Source organism: Canis lupus, chromosome X (assembly GCF_003254725.2).
Source record: "Canis lupus dingo isolate Sandy chromosome X, ASM325472v2, whole genome shotgun sequence".
Taxonomy (NCBI): Eukaryota; Metazoa; Chordata; class Mammalia; order Carnivora; family Canidae; genus Canis; species Canis lupus.
In genome coordinates, this window is record NC_064281.1 from 27,623,184 (window position 1) to 27,645,430 (window position 22,247).

The 22,247-nt window shown below is 32.5% G+C and overlaps 1 protein-coding gene across 15 annotated transcripts in view; it reads right to left on the bottom strand.

The window, feature by feature from the left end:
- DMD (dystrophin) overlaps window positions 1–22,247 on the bottom strand; it is a 2,170,621-nt gene that overhangs the window by 1,337,850 nt on the left and 810,524 nt on the right. For all 15 annotated transcript variants that reach the window (XM_025439443.3, XM_025439430.3, XM_025439477.3 and 12 more), the window contains 3 exons: window positions 19,011–19,098; window positions 7,552–7,793; window positions 2,821–3,001 (listed from right to left, as the gene is read on the bottom strand). In XM_025439443.3, the coding sequence (XP_025295228.1) occupies window positions 2,821–3,001; window positions 7,552–7,793; window positions 19,011–19,098 (511 nt within the window). The remainder of the gene's footprint in view (window positions 1–2,820; window positions 3,002–7,551; window positions 7,794–19,010; window positions 19,099–22,247) is intronic.

Sequence of the window (22,247 nt, forward strand, 5' to 3'; positions counted from 1 at the left end):
CAGTAATCTACATTCTGTCTCTCTAGGTGTGCCAATTTGGCCATTTCCTATAAATGGAATCATATAATGCATGGTCTTTTGCAGCTGGTTTCTTTCTTTAGCATCATTTTAAGGTCCATCCATGCTGTAGCAAGTATGGGTGCTTCATGACATTTTCTTATTGAATAATATTTCATTGTATGGAGAGGACCATTTTTGTTCTTTTCTCATCAGTTGATGGGTACTTTAGTTGCTCTCACTGTTTGGTTATCATGAATAATGTTGCTACAAACATCCATAGATACTTGGCTAGTTCTTACACAATCTAATATTCATCCTTTCAGTTATTCAGGCTCCATGAGGTCACTTGTGACACAGGGATAATAAAACATTCTCAAAAGGTTGCTCTGTGAGGACTAAGAAAGAGAATTTATATGAAAGGTATTTATAGATTAAAAATTACTATGAATATAGAATGTACTTTATCTTTTAATTTTTTTTCATATCTTCTTTGCCAGGTACCAAACAGCAATTCCTCAGACCAGTTTTTGCCACTCAAAGTACACTTAAAAAGTTAAGCTTTTGTTTCATTGTGAGAACACTAGTAAAGACAAAAGAAAAGGGAGAAGAGCTGAAAGTCTGAATGGTTTACCACCCCTTGTGTTAGCTCTTATTTGCTGAATACTTACTATGTTCAAAGTACTCTGGAGTAATACGAGAAATCAGATTTACCGCCCCATGCCAGTTTGGCAGTAAAGTATGCATATGTAAAATTTTTGGAAATAATTATTAATTAGCAAACTGAACTATAAAACGACCTGATATGGAGAATTTTTTTATTTGCCATTTATAGATTGGTATATAATATTTATATATCAATACATAACATAGGAAGTTACATATGTTTATAATGTATAAATATACATAAATAAGTTATATGATTCAAATATAATTATATACATATAATTTATATATAGTGTACATATATCATATAAAATATATATGCATATAAATTATGTAATTTATGATTCATATATATAATCCATCTTTAATTAATAATTAATTAACAAGACGAGACTCCAAAAGAGTTACTACAGTTGGTAGAGATATTTTGGTAAATAAGATAAAAAGGAGGACATTTTATTTATAAATAAATGGAATGAAAATATTTGGCAGTTTTATAAACAATCATCATATGTATGAAAAGATAAAGGAGAAGACATGATAATATAGGTAGGCAGATGGATGGCTATATGGATAGAGAATACATATTATTACATTATTTATGTTGTAGTATCATAGTTGAATCTCCGCTATCAACAAACATCAATATTCTGAACATTTTTGAAATAAATAGAAAAAATGTTTTTTTTAAATAGAAAAAATGTTGAACCTTAACATAATTAATAGGTATATGTAATTAAAATAATTTTCTAGTGAGTAAGCTCCTTTGCCTAGCAGTTACAGTATAACCATTAACACGCATTTGACTTTAAGGGGAGGTTTACAGATTTTATGACAAGAGAAATGCATTATTGTTAAATAGGTCAACGTTTGAAAATTTAGGACAGTCTCAATCTTTTCCCCAGCTGATTTTAGACGCCCAGCAACAAGTTTACTGAAATCCACTAGAGGGAGCTGACATAACTGTGAAGTTGCATTACCTGAGGTCCTACCAGGAAAATAAACCCCTCAGCAGAAACAACTTTAAAGTTAAAAGAAAAAAGATAAATAAACACTTATCTTTTGCTTTATTCAGCTCATTCCATGCCCTTACCAAGAAATTAAAATTTAAAAACCAGGAAAACAGGGAAAATTTCATGTATAATTATACATTGATTTTAGAAATGTTAATATGTAGTAAATTATTTGGATATTTAAAGAGAAGTAGCCAAAAAACGTGTTTCCAACTAATTAAAGTTTCAATAGAAAACAAATACATGTTCTTTCTTATCTCATAACAAATTTGGGAAGACATTTTAAAAATATTTGTATTTTAATGCCTTAAAATCCAATTTTACTCTCTAATCTTCTGTATGTACATACATACATATGGATGGTGAACCAAAAGCTCATTTACTAATGTTTGAAAGGGTTTATAAACCTGTATGTCAAAGGAATTTTTGTCTTAAGCATTATTTTTGTCTTAAGAATTAAGCTGATGAGTTGGGCTATTTCAGACCACATATTATGAATAGCCTAAGAGCAAATTGGTGAGAAACAAAAGAGACATCTTGAAAATTTCACTGGTCAAATGTTAGGCATTTGTGTAACTGATCCACTCTTAGGTTATATTTTATTATTAAATGAGAAAAAGAGGATCTTTCATAGTTACACTGATCCAATAGTAAAATGTGGCCCAAAGAATAATTTGTTCTTTGCTGAATTTCAGTTACTACATGTATGTTACAGCTATAACAATCTTCATATAAACTGGAAAGTATTAGTAAGAAGCCTCGCTAAATATTCTTGTACATAAAACAAACAGGATTTAATGAAAACCCACTAAGAGGGCTTCAACTGCTCTTTTATTTCCTCCACTGTTCAAAATATTTGACTGTAAAATTTGCAACCCACCAAAGAAGATGTTAATGCCTATATAAAATATATACTTTATTTGTTCCTCAAAGTCATGAAATTATTACAGGAGGTGAGGGGGAGAAATGGAAATATAACATATATGTTTTCCAACAACAGTATCTCATTACTTGTTACTACAGAATGTAAGGATGGTGGATTCCTTTGACAGAAATTACTCTTTCATGTTAGTACTTTCTCTTTTTCCAACAAATATTGAATATGGACAATATCAGGTTAGCCATTTCAAGGATTTTTACTTACTTGTTTGTAGCTCTTTTTCTCTTGCCTGCACATCAGCAAAGACTTGGTTAAAATGATTTGTAAAGGCCACAAAGTCTGCATCCAGGAACATTGGCCCTTGTCCTTTCTCTTTCAGGGCTATGCTTTGAATTTTTAATCGCTCGATTTGAGGCTGAAGAGCTGACAGTCGGTTGATTTCATCCTGTACCATAATTTAGAGTATTAAAATAAATAAAACTTTTACTTTGCATAGATTAAATTTTTTTGCAAAGAAAGGTGTTAAAAGGCAGTGATGTAAGCTTAGCTTAATGCCCTTATCAAAAAATTCATAAGAAATATCCATGACAGTTTAGGCCACCCTCTGGCATAGGTCATCAATTTAAGAATACCTTGGCTCTTCATTCAATAGATATCATCATATGTAACTGTCTTTAAATTTCAAAATCACATCATTTACAGCATTAATGGGCATGAATGTGCACTTGAAAAGTACTATGAATGACCTTATATCCTTTTAATAAATCAAACATGAATGTTCCTCTGTACCCTTATCTCAAAATTGTATGCCTTTGCTTCAAATTCAAAGCTTGTTTAATAAACAATATTTTTCTTTAAATTCACTTGTGAAGAATATAAATTACATCTATATATCTATATAAATACGTACCTACTGCCTTAAATTATATCTTCATACGATATTTCATAGGTTACATAATCTATTTAATACTTACATAAACACACATATATTTATGTTTGTAGTTATCTCTCTTTTATATAATCGCATTACTTCTCCTGACTGAACAGGCAATTACCCTTGTTTCAGTTAGAGTGAGAGTTTGCTCTGTTTTTCTTGTGCTGGCCTATTGTTAATAACACCCCCTTTCAATCTTGAAGAGTACCCTGGTTTGAATGATAAAATCACATGGATCCACTGCTGTGCAATATAGTAGTCACTAGGCATCTGTGGCTACTAAACACCTGAAATGTGTCCAGGCCAAATGCAGATGTGCTGTCATTGTAAAACATATACTGAATTTTGAAGACATAGTATGGAAATATACAAATATAAACAAATATACAATATACAAATGCATATATAAATATAAAAAATATACAAATACTGATTAAATGTTGATATGGTAATATTTTCTGTTTATCAGTTTAAATGACATGTATTACTGAAATTCATTTACCTGTTTCTTTTTCCTTTTTAAATATTGTTTCTAGAACATTTAAAATTACATATGTGGCTCAAATTCATAGCTTGCATTATATTTCTTTGGAACAGTGGTGTTCAAATGAGAATGTTTTCATTCTCTTTTGTTTACAGTAAAGCAACAATTCATCTATCTCACCTACACGTACAATCATAATTCAAAGAGAATATCCAAATGCTCTTTAAGTATTACTACCATGGTTGCTTACTTATTTATAATTCACACCTATGCTACCTTTTGAAAAAAAAATACTTTGGGATTGTTTACTATTTAAAATGTAAAAAATAAGACAGTTAAAATTTTAAAATTGGATCACAAGCTAATTAGGAGGGGAAAATGGAAAGAATTACAGTAATTATGAACTAAATATAAATCTGAGCTTCCTGGAAATCAAAGTAAAAAGAAAAAAAAAAGGAAAAAGGAATGAGCTTTTTTTTTTTTTTTTGGATGCATATGTACTGTTTTGGAGAGAGTACCTTATGTCTTAGGATTGAAGAAGATAAATGTATCCCAAAGACTCTTCCACAGTAGCAAGACTACCTAACGGGCACTGTCACTTGTTAATGAGTTTTAGAAGATATAAACATAACTTTCTGAGAAATGTTGCTATGTGGTTATAACAGTAAGAGTTGATTCAGACAGGTTAATCTCTGATAATCAAATTCTTTTGGTAGGTGAAGATGAAAGCCATTTATGTAAATGGCAAAATGACCCACCTCTCTCATTCTGATATAAAGCCTCTCATTCAAAGCTAAAAGATAGGTGCATATCCATGGATGAAGAATAAGACAAGAGCTAACAGGTAATACTTTGTGTTTTTGATTATAGAATTAAAGATGTGCACTTTGTACACTAGGCTTACAAATGGTAGCATTGACATCTGCTGTGAAACATTTAAGAACCTGATTTACATTTGGCCAGATGGAGGGCCGTCATTCTTCCTGTTTAGGGGGCTATAGAAGGAGCCTACAGTATAGTAGAGTGTGTTCAGCAAAACAAAGGGGACTCTGAAACTAATAAAACATTTGGGCAAATGTTCAATTGAGACCTTAAAGTTCTGAGAGTAAATCATAGGAGAAACCATTTTGACTTGAAATATTTAACATTTAAAAGATGTTAACAATTACTCATTATTTCCACAAAAGGGCCTTAATGTGGGTAGTCCTCCAGAGTAAGGCATCTTCCCTGATTCTGTTTATCCTTCAAAATTTTGTGTTTATCTGATGGAAAAACTTTTGCATTTTTCTTGGGAAAGAGTCCATGGATTTCTGCCAATTCCCAAAGGGCTCTCTAACTGCCATATTAAGAACCAGTTCTGGCAAGCATTATATTTGGAGCTAATATAACGGTCTAATCTTAGAAAACATCTCCAAATAACAGAATGCACTGACAAACAAGATGGAATTCTTTATTTACCTAGCATTAATCACAGAGAAATAGTATAATGTTAACTTTTGCATGAATGACACTGAGCTTACCCTACTAAATATTTCACCCGAGGTGATTCATCAAGCTAACAGAAATCAAAGGTGCAGAGAAAAAGAGTAAGGGGTGATGAAGAAGGATGGAATTATGTCATCAAAATTTGGAACCTTGTGGATGAATGCAGAAAAACAAAATAATTCCACTTAGGATGACTTCCTTGACCTCGAGAGAATATTTAAGATATGTAACCACTAATGATCTTTATTTGCTCCTCAGATAAAGAATAATATCCTAGCAGGCCCCAAGAGTCCTTGCTTTGTCTCTTATATGCCTGTCTTTTGGCCTCCATCTCTCATCTTATCTCAACCCCTCACCCCTCTCTGGCCAGCATTCACATTGGCCCTCTTTCAGTTCCTTGGGGGTGGTTGTTGTTTAAGCTACCAATTACCCCGTGGTATTTGTCAGGCAGCTCAAGCCAGCTAATACAGCTAATATCATTCTCAGCAACACTAGAGACACTGACTATTTATTTTACAGCTGAATGCATTTTGTAGATTATAGGGCTACCTTTTGTATCTGAATCTCAAGAAACAGGTTAAGGTGATATCATCCAGTGTTGTTATATGAAATAATATAGGTAGAATATTCCATCGATTCACAGAAGAAAAAAAGAGTCATGGATTGTATTAACAGCAAAATGTGTCTAAGTATAGAAATTCCCTAGATCTTCATATTTGCATAAAAACCCTAAAATGCCTTTCTGTCCTATATCCTTTAACTAAAAATGTATTTCCTGAGTTTATTCATTTCCCAGTAAAGCTGTAGGACCAATATGTGAGAGAACATCAGGTCCTTCAACTGTTTTTCCCTTCACAATAGCGTTGAATTTCCCATCCCTTCCTGGGTTTAATACCACCTCCAAACCAACCTTATCACCCCTCTACCACCAGTCTCCCATTATTTAAACCATTCTTGTCAAAGCATACAAATTAACCTCCATTCACTGCTTCTTATGTTAAACCTACCCATCTTAGTCTATCATTAAGGTTCATCCTAGAAACCTTTTCATCTCTCCAATTTCCTGCTTTCCATGAAAAGTATTCCTTTTTTTTTTTTTTTTTTTTTTTTTTTTTTTTCATGAAAAGTATTCCACTCATAGTAACCATGCAGAAAGTCAAGTTATCTTCATTATTGTGTAACTTTGGTTTTCTTACATTTGCAGACATATTCTTTTAATCTCTTTCTCGTGTTCCTTGACACCAGTTACACCTTGTTTGGCCCTCCAGATCCACTGTCCACTTCTACAACTCAGGAGAATGACACTTATAGACTAAAGCTCTTTGTACTCTGCCTACTGATTATGTTTAGCCAATGGGGAGCCCTGTCCAGATTCAGATTCTAGAGGCAGGGAGGAGAGTGAGGTAGCGTGTTGATTTTTCTGGCTTCATTCCTGTGATGGCACTTGGTCTGGGCCTTAAGGCTGTCTTTATAATGGCTGTCTAGTTCCTTCTTTCTATGTTTCTGTAACTTCTCTCTCTCTAATCCTTTCTGTCGTAGAATGCTTAAAGCTCTGATGCCAGGTTACTGTAATATTCCTTATGATTCCTCTATACTCCAAGCACAATGATGAAATATTTTGGTAAAGAAACCTTTCTCAAATTATTCTAATTTGAGTGAACTGTCAGTTTTAAAGATTTTCCTCATATATCCAATTTTACAGTACATCAGCTGCTTGTGTTCGTGTGGATTCCACTTTTTAAATATATGACTAAGTTTCACTTTTTAGCACATGAGCTGCCATAAAAAAAGAGCTCCAAATTATTGGCCACTCCTCATAGGATATGTGTAGTTTCCATACTCCAAAACTGCCTCACCATTTTGCAAATCGACAGAAACAATTAGCCATGTGTAAGTACTCTAAATATATATATTTTTAGGATCCAGACATCATGCATTATCTATTTAAACTCATTTTCTTCACTTACATTTTGAGCTTTATTGTGTTTAAACCTTTCAAAGGGAAATTTTTTATTAAATAATTTGCTATTCTTCTAGAAATTGCCAAGAAATTCCTATTGATCATGATCCAAATAGGAGGAAAGAACCTTACCTTACAAATTTTTAACTGGCTTTTAATTGCTGTTGGCTCTGATGTGGTGGTAGGCTGGGTTTTCAACCAGTTTTCAGCAGTAGTTGTCATCTGCTCCAATTGTTGTAGCTGATTATAGAAAGTGATGATGTTGTTCTGATACTCCAGCCAGTTAAGTCTCTCGCTTAGCAATTGGCAGAACTCTATCCACCGGCTGTTCAGTTGTTCGGAGGCTTGTTTGATGCTGTCAGCATTAACACCCTCTAGAAAGATTTTTTAAATATATCCACTGAAGCCACAGACTGCAAGACATCTGAAAACCCTGAAAACCCCTGTGTCTCAAGTTTAAAAGTATTTATCATATGAAGAATTTCAAACAAATCATTTATTTATGATAAAAAAATAGAAGTACCGACAGGAATTCTGATTACTGATTGTAAATTATTAGTGATGCATTTTCTTAAGAGTATTAATGTAGGGATGCCTGGGTGGCTCAGTAGCTGAGCATCTGCCTTCGGCCCAGGGCATGATCCTGGAGACCCGGGATTGAGTCCCATATCGGGCTTCCTGCAGGGAGCCTGCTTCTCCCTCTGCCTATGTCTTTGCGTCTCTCTCTCTCTTTCTGTGACTCTCATGAATAAATAAAAATCTTTTTTTAAAAAAGAGTATTAATGTAAAAAATAAATAAAGACACATAAGATGTAGAAGAGCAGAACATATTTAAATAAAAAACAAAAAAGGGTCAAAGCTCTGAAGGGGATTGGGAGATTGTGGACAAAAAAATCTTTTGGAGGATTCCAAATCATTGTTAAATATCATGTATGCTATTAAAATGTATGTTGAAATACTAACATTTGTATTTTTAAAATGGTTTGGGAATTAGCTGAAATGTTATTATTTGGATTTTAATAAAAAAGGGAGTATTTATCAAAAAGCAGTAATTCTGTTTCTGCTATAGATAGCCAGAATTAAGCAGATTTTCCATGGATCCATAGAAGTGAAACAAGCACTAACAAAATCTTTCTAACATGAGAAAAGATTTTCAATGTTACACATCATTTACAAATGTGGAAGTTGATCTGATCATTTTAAAATCTTCTATAACAAAACTAAAGCAGAAAAAAAAATCTATCAAAGGCAAGAAACGTAAGCACATCATTATCACCTTTAGCTTTCTGGAGAATCTACTGTGTGTTAGGAATTTGATGTCTTTTAATATATGCCATCTTATTTAAGTTTGTCATAACGTGCTATATGATGACTAATGCTAATCCAGGTATATATTATCCTATCCATATCAAGAAAGAATAGCAACATCATGTAATGCTATATGTTAAAATACTCTCTATAGTTAGTTGACAAAATTTAGATTTCTTACACACACACATCTTAATTTATATAGTAATTTCCATAATAAATTATATTACATAAAAATATTAAATATGATAGGAATTTTAAAATGCAGTAGCACTAATAACTTCCTTATATTTTTGAAATATTTGAATGTTTCCTTTTCTTACATATATCCACAGGGATCTCAAAAGGGATCATGAACTCAATATAAGATGCTTCCTCTAGTTTGAAATAAAGTGATTTAGTAAAGACCAAGTTGCCTAAGAAAAATATACTTTTATGAATGTTAATTTTACCTGACTTTCTGGTTATGTGATGTAATTAATGGGCAAGGAATTTGTTAACAAGTTTAAAGACCATTTCTAGCACAGAAAGACTGTAGTTTTATAAACATGCCTCCCACTTCACTCTTTTTAAAGCCTAAAAAATACAGATTTGAATTCAACAACTATATAATTTTACCCTTTTTTTACTCTCCTCTGCTCAGATAGTCTAGTTTTCATTTTGTTGTAGTTATGTTACACACCAAACCACATTTTTCAATTGATTTGAAACATAACTCTAACTTCATTAAATTCAAACTTTAGACAGGACATTGGAGAACACAAACATTGCAAATATTATTGGCAACAACATTTTCTTCCTTCTTTGGCTAATATATTTTTAAAGAAAATAAAAACACAAAATATGCATGTCTCCAAATATACAACTATAAAAGGTTTGTGGAAACTAAATATTCTTCTAATATTCTCCTAATACTTAAGGAAGCAACTGGCCTTACTGAGAAATCTGGATGTTTTTGTGTGATATACTATTTGTGATAATTTGGTTTGGAGCAGTAATTGAGATTTGTATCAAAATGTTTGGGAGATGCCACTAAGTATCTGTAGATGTAAAATGATCCTGTTTGTTACAGAGTGTAAGAGAAGAATCCAAAACTGTGGTCATATAGGTACTCAGTTTGAGAAAAAATTATTATGATAAAATATTGAATTATTGTTGGATAATGAAAAGAAATAATTTAAAAATACACAAGGGAGAAATTTTATGTTATCTAATGATTCAAAAATGTGCCATGGATATAAATGATGAGATGTATAGAGGAAATATTTTCAGCATAAGTTTGAATAAGCACTTAGAAGAAGGAAGACCATGGTGGTCCAATTCCAAGATAGGCAGGTAAGTGATACTAACGTAATTTAAAGGTAATGATGAACTGATACTGCATTGAGTCTTATTTAGCATTTCTCTAAATCATACAGAAATACACAGAGAAATACCACACTATCCCTGACAGAGGTCAATCATATAAAGAGTCAACCATCTCAAATGAAAAAAATAAAACTATAAAGTCATTTTCAACATGAAAAATACATGTTAATCTAATCAGAAAAATAATAATCAAGGTATAATGAACTACCAATAGGTCCTATCTATTAAAATATAGGGATAGAATTTAATTTGGCCTTTTGATAATTCCCCAAACCTATCAGCTCAATATGTCAGGCCAAAATTGTCCAGATGCTAAATATCACTAAGGAATTAATTAGGAATTAATATAAACATGAAAGGCAAATTTTATACAAGTCTATTATGAAATCTACAATACTCTCTACTTATTAACATATTGATTTTCATAACTGAATAAAGGTAATTAAAATACAATAATAGGTTAAAGAAAGATCTCCACGTTAGGATAAATGGTGAAGGTGAATAGAAAGGTAGAGAAATTCACAGTAAAATCTCTGGTATTAGGCAGAACTGAGTTTAAATTTCACTCCCTTTACTAAATGGGTAATGAGGTTTGATTATTTGATCCCACTATATCTCATTTTTCTCATCTATGTAATGAAGCTAAAATAGAATTGACTTCATAGGATACCTATGAGGGTTCTGAGTTAACACGTGTGAAGCAGTTACACAAACTCTGACATATACCAGGTAACCAATAAATATTGGTCAGTGTTACAGCAAATAATATGTAGCCAACAAAAGAGAGAGAGAGAGATAGATTGGATCTTTTAAATGTTGAAAATGGTGGGGGGAGGTCTTTTTTACGACTGAAAGGGGTCATTTCCAAAAAAAATAATAACTAATATTTTTAAAGATAGTGCTAATTTTATATGACACTAACGTGGGATATAGAAAGCAAATGTAGACATTTTTAAATAAGTCATAACAACTAGTAATGAATTCATGAGTTTATTAACAAAGCTTGAAATATGTAGCCATATATCCAAACTCATCTGCAATTAAAGTTATAAAAAGCAAACAAGCCAAAAATTAAAAACAGAAACTTCCCCATGTCACTGGAAAAGATATGATGTTGACCACAAAGAATCAGATACATCATGAAGAATTTGCATGTAAAAACTGTATTACTTCATGTGTGAAAATAGTTCCCGCTCGACCTGAGTGTAACCTGTCCTTCTAAACTCTAAAGCGCTCTAAGAAAAATGTCTCTACTGACAGTATTTGGTAAGAGTTCTCAGGTTAGAGCAGGTGCACTTGTGAATTCACGCAACACCAAATCAATACCTTACTTCATATGAATATGAACACCAGGCGAACAGTACCCACAGACACAAAAAGCCAAACAAACATGTACACAGTCTCTCTTGCTTCAAGTGTGCTTTAAAATATTTGGGGGAAGGAGCAAAAGCACTGTCACGTGGCACATTGCTTCGTTTATATCTCTTTAACTAAAATTATAAATGCCATTACTTCACCTTCATGAATTAGCCATCTATTATGAGAAAGTCCCTTACAGTTTTTGCAGAATAAGGATACTGTTTGCCAAATGAATACTTGCACACGAATAATTTTACTATTATATGTAACTGTTTTATGTGTATTTTTTTAAATTTTTTTAAAGATTTTATTTATTTATGATAGAGAGAGACAGAGACAGAGACAGAGACACAGGCAGAGGGAGAGGCAGGCTCCATGCCAGGAGCCCGATGTGGGACTCGATCCTGGGGATCCAGGATCGCGCCCTGGGCCAAAGACAGGCGCTAAACCGCTGAGCCACCCAGGAATCCCCTGTTTTATGTGTATTTTGTAGAATTATATGCTCCCTAACCTAACTCAAAATTTTAAGGTTTCTCTTGTTTTTATTTATTTATTTGAAAGAGAGCAGGAGTGAGAGAGATAACAGAGGGAGAAAAAGACTTGCCACTGAGTGGAGAGCCCAATGTGGGGCTTAAGCCCAGGACCCTGAGATCATGACCTGAGCCAAAGGTAGAGGTTTAATTGAGCCACGCAGGTGCCCCTGAAATTTTTAAATTTTATGATACTTTTTAAGTGTAAATATCTGCCAAGTTTTAAGTATCAATCATTTGAGCATCAATTTTTCTAATTTTTTTGTTCACTACTTAAGAATGCAAACGCTAACTCACCAGGAATTATGAACAATACTTATGGAAGGATAATGGATCATAATCCATTCACATCTCATATTCTAAACAACCCCCGAAATAGTCCATGAATAAATATATTGCACCCAGAGGAAATGGATCATTACTTCAAGTGCATCCATTAATTTTATGACTTGTGTACAGTACATAACAGACTGTTAGAATAATTTTAATTGCGCACCACCTTCCATGCAAGTACTTCAGAACTGGTACTTAAGGTGAAGTATTCCTCATCAAGTCTATTCATCATTAGCCATGAAGCTAGAGTAGAAATAATGCAAAACCTGTGTTTTCAGAGCTCTTGAGTTAGAAGAATATTTAGAATGGAAACTTAAAATGAAATTTTAATAAATTGACTCCAATTTTTATTGCATTTTAGGTGAGAGTCATTACAAGCCCATTTGGCATCCAATAGAACAGCCTCAAATGTAATAGAAATCAACTAAATCCAGGAAAATAGGGCTTGAGTATTGTAGACCAAATTCTAGAGGTTTCTTTGACCACACTGTTATATAATCACTTTTTAAAAATTATCATTTTTAAATAATAGCTTTTAAAATTAATGTTTATATAAAATATACACCACTAGTGAACAGAATACATACATTTACTAAAAGAACTCTTTTTTCACTCTTTTCTATTTTTGTGTGTTTTAACTATTTATTTTTTACTTTTTTCCATTATTAAATACCGCTGAATTATAAGAGACAAAGGGCAGATTCCTACTTATATTTGTTTTTGTGATTAATTTTCTCCAACAACAGTGACCACTATGATCTTCTCCCTTCTCTCTCTCGTTCTTTCTCTCTCTGTCTCTCATACACACACACACACACACACACACACACACAAGCACAAAGCTTTGTCCTTTGGAGACATGAATCAAAGAATGATGTGTCAGTCAATTAACATTTATTGAGTGTGAGCTCTGTGTAGACCATTATCCCAAGTGACACATGGAGAAACAAAAGACATAAATCAAATTATCCAGAACTGAGAAGAGGGTAAAAGAAGAGAAAATGGGTCCAAATCTGGGAAACTACTCACTTATGATGGAGGGGCAGAACTACTGCAAATAGTACTATTTCCATGCCTCATTGTTATACAGACCAGTTGCAAAATGTCTTTCCATTAAATATATATAATTAGAAGAGTTATTGACACTGAAAATCCTTCACAATGATATGAATAGAAGATAATGAGAGGTTTGGCTTTGAAGTGAATCAAATGGACTATCATTCCTGTCCCTACCAGTCTGACAAAATGTGGTCGCCCAAACTCAAATGGCATCATCCATGTGAAGTCCTTAATGAGCTATAAATCGAGAAACTAAAAATACAGTTACATAGCTAATGCTATAGATAAGAAGATTCCTTATCTGTGTTATGAGTCTGTACTATTTAATTACAATCCTTAGCAGACTATTAGGTATCACCTTAAACACTATAATCTAACACCCAAGGGATGATGGTTTTGAGATATTCTTCTAGTCTAATATACTAATAATTACTATTTTATTTAAACATTTCCTTAATGTGATTGTCTTCAGACTCTTAATTAACATACAGAAAACTACAATTAGAAATTGAAAGGGAAGCACAGTTTAATATAGAAAATATCACAACCCTATTAGACAATTATACTACCTCCTCTGGAAATTGTGGTAAAACAATTTTTAGCTTAAAGAAGGGGAAATTGACCTATGCTTACATATGTTTTAAAATAAATGTTTTGACACAAATATTTTCTTGATTATTTTAATATTAATAAAGGAAAACAATGTATCTAAACCAGGTCTTTTTATACCTGACTGATAAGGAGACTATATGTAGATGGAAGAACATCATTTTACAAACAAAATTAAGAATAAAGTCTAATATAAATAGATACAAATAAAGCAAATGATTAGATATAAAAATATTCTCAATTGTCCTAAAATCCCATAATCTCAAAACTTGAAAAGCTGATTTTTTAAAGATTTTATGTATATATTCATGAGAGACACAGAGACACAGGCAGAGACACAGGCAGAGGGAGAAGCAGGCTCCATGCAGGGAGCCCGACGTGGGACTCGATCCCAGGTCTCCAGGATCACACCCTGGGCTGAGGGCGGTGCTAAACCGCTGAGCTACCCAGGCTACCTGAAAAGCTTTTGTTTTGAAGTAAGCAGATCAGTTAAAAACAATCTGACACGAAACCTTAGGAAATTAGGATTCATTAATTAATAATCAATAGTATGGATATAGTAGCAAGATTGTTTACCGTATACAGTTGTTAAATTTTCTAGACTTTTAATTTTACCATTTTAGTGCTTAAAAGAAAAACTGTAAAAATAAACCTTACAACAAGTTATGTTGTATTATTTTTTTAAAAATGAAGTAAATACAAATTTGGAAAACCTCCCTTCTCAGTATTACAGCTACAGGAAACTTAATTAAATCACTAGGCACCCAATCTAGTCTCCTACTTACTCTCATTAAGATTCTTGAAAGCCAACAATTTCTTGTGACTAATGTCATTATTCTCATCTTATACAGGGACAGTGACTTCATAAAAATTGTATTTGTGAATAATTTCTCTAATAAGAATTTCTCTCCACCGTCTACCACTCTCTCCAACTACTCCCATACTTATCCAATCAAATGATGTTGACAGGAATCACAAATTCAATGTTAGTTCAAAAAGAAAACAGTTAAGGAATAGATAAATCAGTTCATTATACCAAAATCCATTTTAATAACTTAGAAACACGATTTTTAAGCTAACACTCTCTAGTAGCACCATAGCCTCTCTTTTTAGCCTATAATGATCATGAGGATCACTTACACTCTTGTACAAGACCTGGGACATCCATAAGGAACATGTTTATGTAAAGCTTTAAAGTATGCAAGTAATTTATACAACCTCCTTTTTTGGTTAGAAAAAAGTCCCAAATAAATTAATATGAGTCTCTTACTGAACCTGTGCATATTTTCAAAATATAAATCATTCCCCTGTGAAATTCACAGTATGATTTATATTAAAATTCACAATACATTTAATGTTAACTGTACTTTAATATTCTGCAAGTCAGTCTTTGTATTTGATAAAGTGCAGTCAAAATGAAAACTGTCTTGAAATTGATCCTAACTTCTATGTGACCCTGCAAAACTGAACACATGTTATAAGAAAGAGTGTTCTTGGGACACAAAGTGATTTTCAACAAAATTCTGCAACATTAAATCAAAGTCACTTCTACATTGGCATCATGGTAATCTCTGCACTTTTAGGAATTTTAAGGCACTCTCCCTTTTTCTCAGCACTTTTTTTTAAAGGTTTTATTTATTTATTCTTTAGAGAGAGAGAGAGAGAGAGAGAGGCAGAGACATAAGCAGAGGGAGAAGCAGGCTCCATGCAGGGAGCCCAATGTGGGACTAGATCCCAGGACTGCAGGATCATGCCCTGAGCCAAAGGCAGATGCTTAGCACTGAGCCACTCAGGTGTCCCATCTGCACCTTTCTTAATTTCCTTTAAGAAACTGCCCTTGAGACTAACAGGTTTTGTTTTCTCCATTTCGTTTTTTTTTTTTGTTTTTTTTTGTTTGTTTGTTTTCTCCATTTCTTAAGTAATGCTAAAAATTATTTCAGTAGTTATTTAGAAATCGCCAAAAGTGAATTGAAAATATATTTGATGTATTACTCTGGTTCAAAACTGGTATAAAACTTAAGTATTGAAGAATTTTTTTTGGCAGGTCTTAGATTTTCATTCTGAGGACAAATTTAAAAGAGGACTTCTAAAATCATTCCACATATTTAAAAAAGCACTCTAATCTTATAGTAAATTATCTGAAGTAGAAAATTCAGCTATATATGGAGAGATACATAGAAAACAAAATGCTTTTAAAAGCATAATTATGCTATTCTTATACATATTTTACACTATGAATATATGTTAAATATTGTTAGCACAATAAAACATACATAAACTATAAATTTGTATTGGTTGCATAATATAACACTGTATAAGAATGACCTGTCTTTATCTCAATTTTTGAGGACAAAAAGGAATAAATATTTACATGAGGTCATAAATGAAGTACCATGACTCAGCTCTTACTTTCATTTTTTATAAATTAAAAGATAGGAATGTATATATTTCATATGGTTATAAGTTTTACTCTAACTCTGAAGTTTATTTTTTTTTATTTTTTTATTTTTCTAACTCTGAAGTTTAAACCTGAGAAAAGAAATTCTGGGCTTATAAATTTAAGACCTGAGATAGCCTGGTTTAGAGAAATCTCATTTTGTCCTTCAGCTCCAAGAGCCACACCAGGGAACTGCAGTTTTTGGTTCTATGCCAGCAGGGCTATTGTAAATTAGGGTTAGGGGTCCCAATGAAATATACCCAGAGAGAGACACTCTGGGCATTTATGTATGTGTCTGCCTTAACTCACAATTTTTTTTTCTTAACTCACAATTTTTACAATTACCTAGGAGTGTTAGGAAATTCTGTAGAAGACGAAAACAAGGCACAAAAAGTTAGAATCACTGTAGAGTCTATTTTTTAGTAATCACAAAAATTGTTTGATTGAATGGAGCAGCAGAGCTATGCTCTAGGTATAGCCCAAATTTGAGCCTAATCACTTAACAGTTAGACATAGGTATCTTTAGTGGCCTAACACATGAGAAGCTTAAAATTTGATCAATATAGTCAACCTATAAGGAATGTCTCAAATCACACCCCTAGCTCTTACTGCTCTTTGCTCTCCACACTAGTTAGCATTTTCCTTCAAAAGTATTATTATTTTCTGACAAAAATTATCTCAATAACTGCCTTAACTTCTTTTGTTAAAAAGAATGTGAACAATTAATATTTATTAAGGACCTGGTATGTGTCCTGATTTTTCTTCATGCCTTCTAAACTTAGAACTATGAGGGTAATAACCTAGAAAATGACATTATCACCAATCAGATGATCATTTTAATCCTGTCTGGGGTTTTAATTATCAAAAAAATCATTCCCTTCATTTCAAATTTTTAACTGCTTTTTGAATAATTATCTTAGGTAAGGTATGCTTTCCATTTGATTAAGAAATGAGACCATTTAAAAGTATAGATTTTACACAAGTTCATAAAATTTGAAAAGTGACAATATAATTCCTAGGGGGGAAATTGCATAGTGGCTACAAGCCTATTTTTTGGATCACACAATTTCATGTAATATGAATATGCTGTTATCAAACTCATCAGTTAAACCACTCAGCAACATAAAGCTAAACAATAACCTTTCACTATTTTGCATTGTCTATGTATTCATTAACTTGTCAACCCAATTGTGAGCTGTCTTATTTGCTTGTTTTTACTGTTAACCAAATACAGTCATGGGACTCATTAAAAGAAAAAAAAAAAGAATTGATCTCCTTGGAAGATCACTGAACTTTTTAATGCCAACATGGCAATTAAGGCAAAAAAAACAAATAATTCATACATAAAATGTATGCTCCAGAAGGCAGGCATGCCCCAGAGAAAGCTGGCATGCACAACAAAAAAAATTGTTTCATTGGTTATTATACTCCTGTAAACATATCCTGTGATATATGTAAAAAAAATCTTGTTTGGAAATAGCATTATGCCCAATTCTCATAAATCACATATATCTGGGAATGAATATAGTAGTATGACAATGACAATTTCAAAGAAGTTTATTCACAACTGATGTCAATTACATATTTTGTTCAGACAGCTTTTGAAGCACTGCTAGGAAAAATTAATTTTAATTCACTTTTTAAAAAGAAAAAAATGAAAAATAAAAGGGCGAGGGAGGCACTTCGGTGGCTCAGTCAGTTAAGCGTCTAACTCCTGATTTTGGCTCAGGTCATGATCTCAGGATTGTGAGATCCAGCCCCACTTGGCAGACTCTGTGCTGGGCACTAGAGCCTGCTTAATCTTCTGTCTCTCTCCCCCTGGCCCTCCCCCACCCCTGTTTGCAAGCACTCTAAATAAATGAAAGAAAGAAAGAAAGAAAGAAAGAAAGAAAGAAAGAAAGAAAGAAAGAAAAGAAAAAAGAAAGAAAGAAAGAAAAGAAAAGAAAGAAAAGAAAAGAAAAAAGAAAAGAAGATAGAAGAAAGGAAGAAATGAAAGAGAAGAAATAAAGAAAAGGAAAAAAAATGTTAGCTTTGTACCTTCACCTTACTCTAAAACAGCTAGAGTTAAAAAATAAAGTTTCCCCTGAGAAGACATTTGTAAAATGGGAAAAAAAATAAAAGCAACATAGAAAATGTCAAGTACATTATTAGGAAACAGGTATTCTGATGAAACCTTACACGTAATTTTAGTTTGCTTGGAAAAATACATTGTAAGAATTACTTAAAATCAGATTAAAATCAGCTTACATATAGTATATGATTGCTTATATTTCCAATGATTTCAGCAAACCTTGTTTTCTTAAATTATTTGGACAAATGCTAGTAAGATTTGCATTAAAATTGATTTCTCTGCAACAGATTGATAAAATATTCTAGCACATCCCATTTTCTTCCACTGGACTCAAAGATGAATTTCCTCTAATAATTTGCTTAGCATTTAAGAAAGAATAATAAAAAGCTCACAAACTCACTTTAATTTAAATTTGCATTCAGGAAGTGCTTGTCTGATATAATTCAGCTGATAAATATGAACCTATGTGTTTATCAAATCCCTAAGAAGATTATCTAAATCAACTCCGTGTAATTACCATTCACCATCTGTTCCACCAGGGCCTGAGCTGATCTGCTGGCATCTTGCAGTTTTCTGAACTTCTCGGCTTTTTCTCGCTCTATGGCCTGCAGCATGATAGCAAAGGTGAATATTTCAATACAAGGATTGTAAAACAACACAGTAATTATAACTTCTATTTGCCCTTTCAAGCCTTAAGATATTTCACTCTGTCAGCTTATCATGTGAATCTAAAGATTTTTTTTCACAAGTTTCTTGGCACCAGAAGCATCAAAATGACAATGAAAGCACAAGTCATTTTCATATTGAATTACTACTACTTTTAATAAGATTTCTACCCTTAACTCTTTTTATATGTAATAGTTTTTGATGCACTGTAATATAAGACCACAAAAAAAGCAAATCATAAGAAACATTGAAAGGATAAAGTGACAGATAATTAAAAATCAAATTTGTCTTTTAAATATATACCACTGAAATTACTCCTAATAACTTAAGTACACATTCTGTATTAAAAAATCAAATAGAAATTATTTTAAGTATATAAAAAACAGAAAAGCACACTAGCATGAATAATTTAGCAAAACCTCCATATTTATATACACAAGACTATAGGTTAATTTTTCTCTCTAAAACTTTCAAAGTACTCCCATCTCAAGAAAAAGAGATGCAGTTTCAGAAATCTTTCTAATTTCATTTGTTCATTTCTCCTTAGAGTTAACTTTTGAACTACAAAAACACAATGATTTAAATTAACAAAACCTAGCATTTAACACTGTTGGATTTAGCTAATAATGTCTCCCTCCCCCCCCCCACACACACAAACACACACACACACACACAAATACTATGATGTAATTGAACTATATTACCATAGTCATTAAAAATATGTGGCTATAACAATATATGTCCTAAAACATAACTACCTGTAGAAAAAGTAGGCTTTAAGGCACTTAACAGATAGTTAGAGCAATACTCCTATGACCAAATAATAGCATCATACAAATATTTCCCTTGAGTTTGTGACAGGAGGCTATTCTACATACAAATCTTTTTCAAAATTTTATTTAGATCAATGGGTATTTAAACAAATATTCTAGGGTGTAATACTGGAGTACAGGTAGGAGGCCTATCATCAACACATGCACACTCTGTAGATCATTCATTGTTCAACAGAACTCTGCAAAGATGAAAATATTATAGTTCTGTGCTGTCCAATACAGTAGCCACTAGCCACATGTGAGTACTGAGTACTTGAAAGGTGGCACGTATGACTGAGGGAAACTTATTTTTCATATAATATAAATAAATCTAAATTTAAAAAGCTACCATGTGTCAAGTGCCAATGTAATTATACAGTCCAGATCTAGTGTCTTCCCTTTGAAAGCAAATAAAGACAGGCAGGTAGACTAAATACAGATCTAGGGATTATGGCAACATCAGATATACATTCTGAGAAATAAGAAATCATCTTATTGCTAAACTAGACTATTTCCCAAGCACACCAAATGATGGGAATGCTCATACTATAATCCATAACTTTTAAATATTCAAAAAGATTCTTCAATTTTAAAAGATAACCACAATTGAAAGAAGGGCTTTTAAAATTGTTTTAAGAAAGAGTTTCATGAACTAGAATTATTGGATTGAAGGTCAATAATACAAAATAGTAAAAATGCCTGTAGACAATAATATATCCAATCACAAAAAAACTGCAACATATAAAATACTAATTAGAATTTAGCAAAAATAAATGAAATAAAATGCTATGAAGTGATAGTTTGGGTTTTAAGTATTTATACTCTACCATAAAAATACACAGTTTATGTTATGTTGTCAAGGGCAGCAAATGAAAAGTAGGTCCATCTCATCAGTAGGGAATTCTCTAAAAGTGATAGACACATTTTAATATCTTGGATTCTACTTGAAAATTTCAAAGCACAGAGATTGTGGTGTTTGGGGATTATATGCTCCCAGGATCCCATACCAATTAGCAGGTGAAACTTCTGCATTACCTTGAAAGTCTTTTTCACAAAGGCATTATCAAATTGTTGACACAAGTATTTGCACAACCCTGGAAGATTCTAGCTTTCTAGTAGAATTGAAAAGTCCATGAAAATAAAGTAGCCACAACATCTTGCTAAAGGTAAGAACCTAGATGAAATTCCAAAATTTACATTTTCTCAACTCTCAATTTTTGTCTTCTAAGTTATCTGTTCCTATTAGGAAGCTTATTGGCACATGCTTCCCAACACTTTAAATTTATTCTCCATTAAAAGGTAAATGTTATTTGTAAAGGATTCTGAGTACTTTAGAAGAAAAATAAATAAGCACATTCTAAGTAAATATATAACATTCACAACTACCAAGAGCTATAGCAAGATGTGGGGTATTCCAAATTTGAACTATATCAGCAAAAGGGGAAGTGCAGAGGAAGAGAGGGAGAAGGAGAGAGAGACAGAGACAAGCAAAAAATACATATACGGCAACAGAACAAGAACAGAAATAGCCACTTGGTATTCTCCAAGTTAAACAGAGTTAGGGTTACCCTTTCCTATTAGAAGGGTTTCTATTTTAACTACACTGAGTTTTTGCTTTTTTATATATGAAATTATATAAGGAGCAGAATAAGGAATGCCTAGGTGACTCAGTTTGTTAAAGTCTGCCTTCGGCTATTATGATCCTGAAGTCCAGGGATAGAGCCCTGCTCTGCAGGGAGCCTGCTTCTCCCTGTCTCTCTGCCCTTCCCCAAGCTCCTGTGCAAGCTCTCTCACTCACACTCACTCTCCCTCTCAAATAAATAAATAGTCTTTTAAAAAATGAGAAAAAGAGTAGAATCAGAACACAATGTTGTCTTTATAAATGATGAAAAGAAATTACCACTGGCTTCCTAAATGTCATGATCATAATCTTTTCATTCTAAGCATCTAATGGAATAATCAATTAGTATGAGTCACAGAGGGAAAACTTCTAATTGATTATTTCAGGGGTAACTGGCTTAAATATCTAGTTTGGTTAATGACATTATTCCAATTTATTTATTTATTTAACCACACACACACACACACACACACACACACAAACAGTAATACAGAGTAGGTACTATTACCCTCACAATTTAACAGAGGAGGAAAATGAGGCACACAGAGGTGTGTTAAATATTTGAAAACACTGCCATAGCCATGATAAAAATCAAATTCCTTACACTGTATACCAAATCGCAGTTTATGAGCATTATTTCATATGTATTTCATAA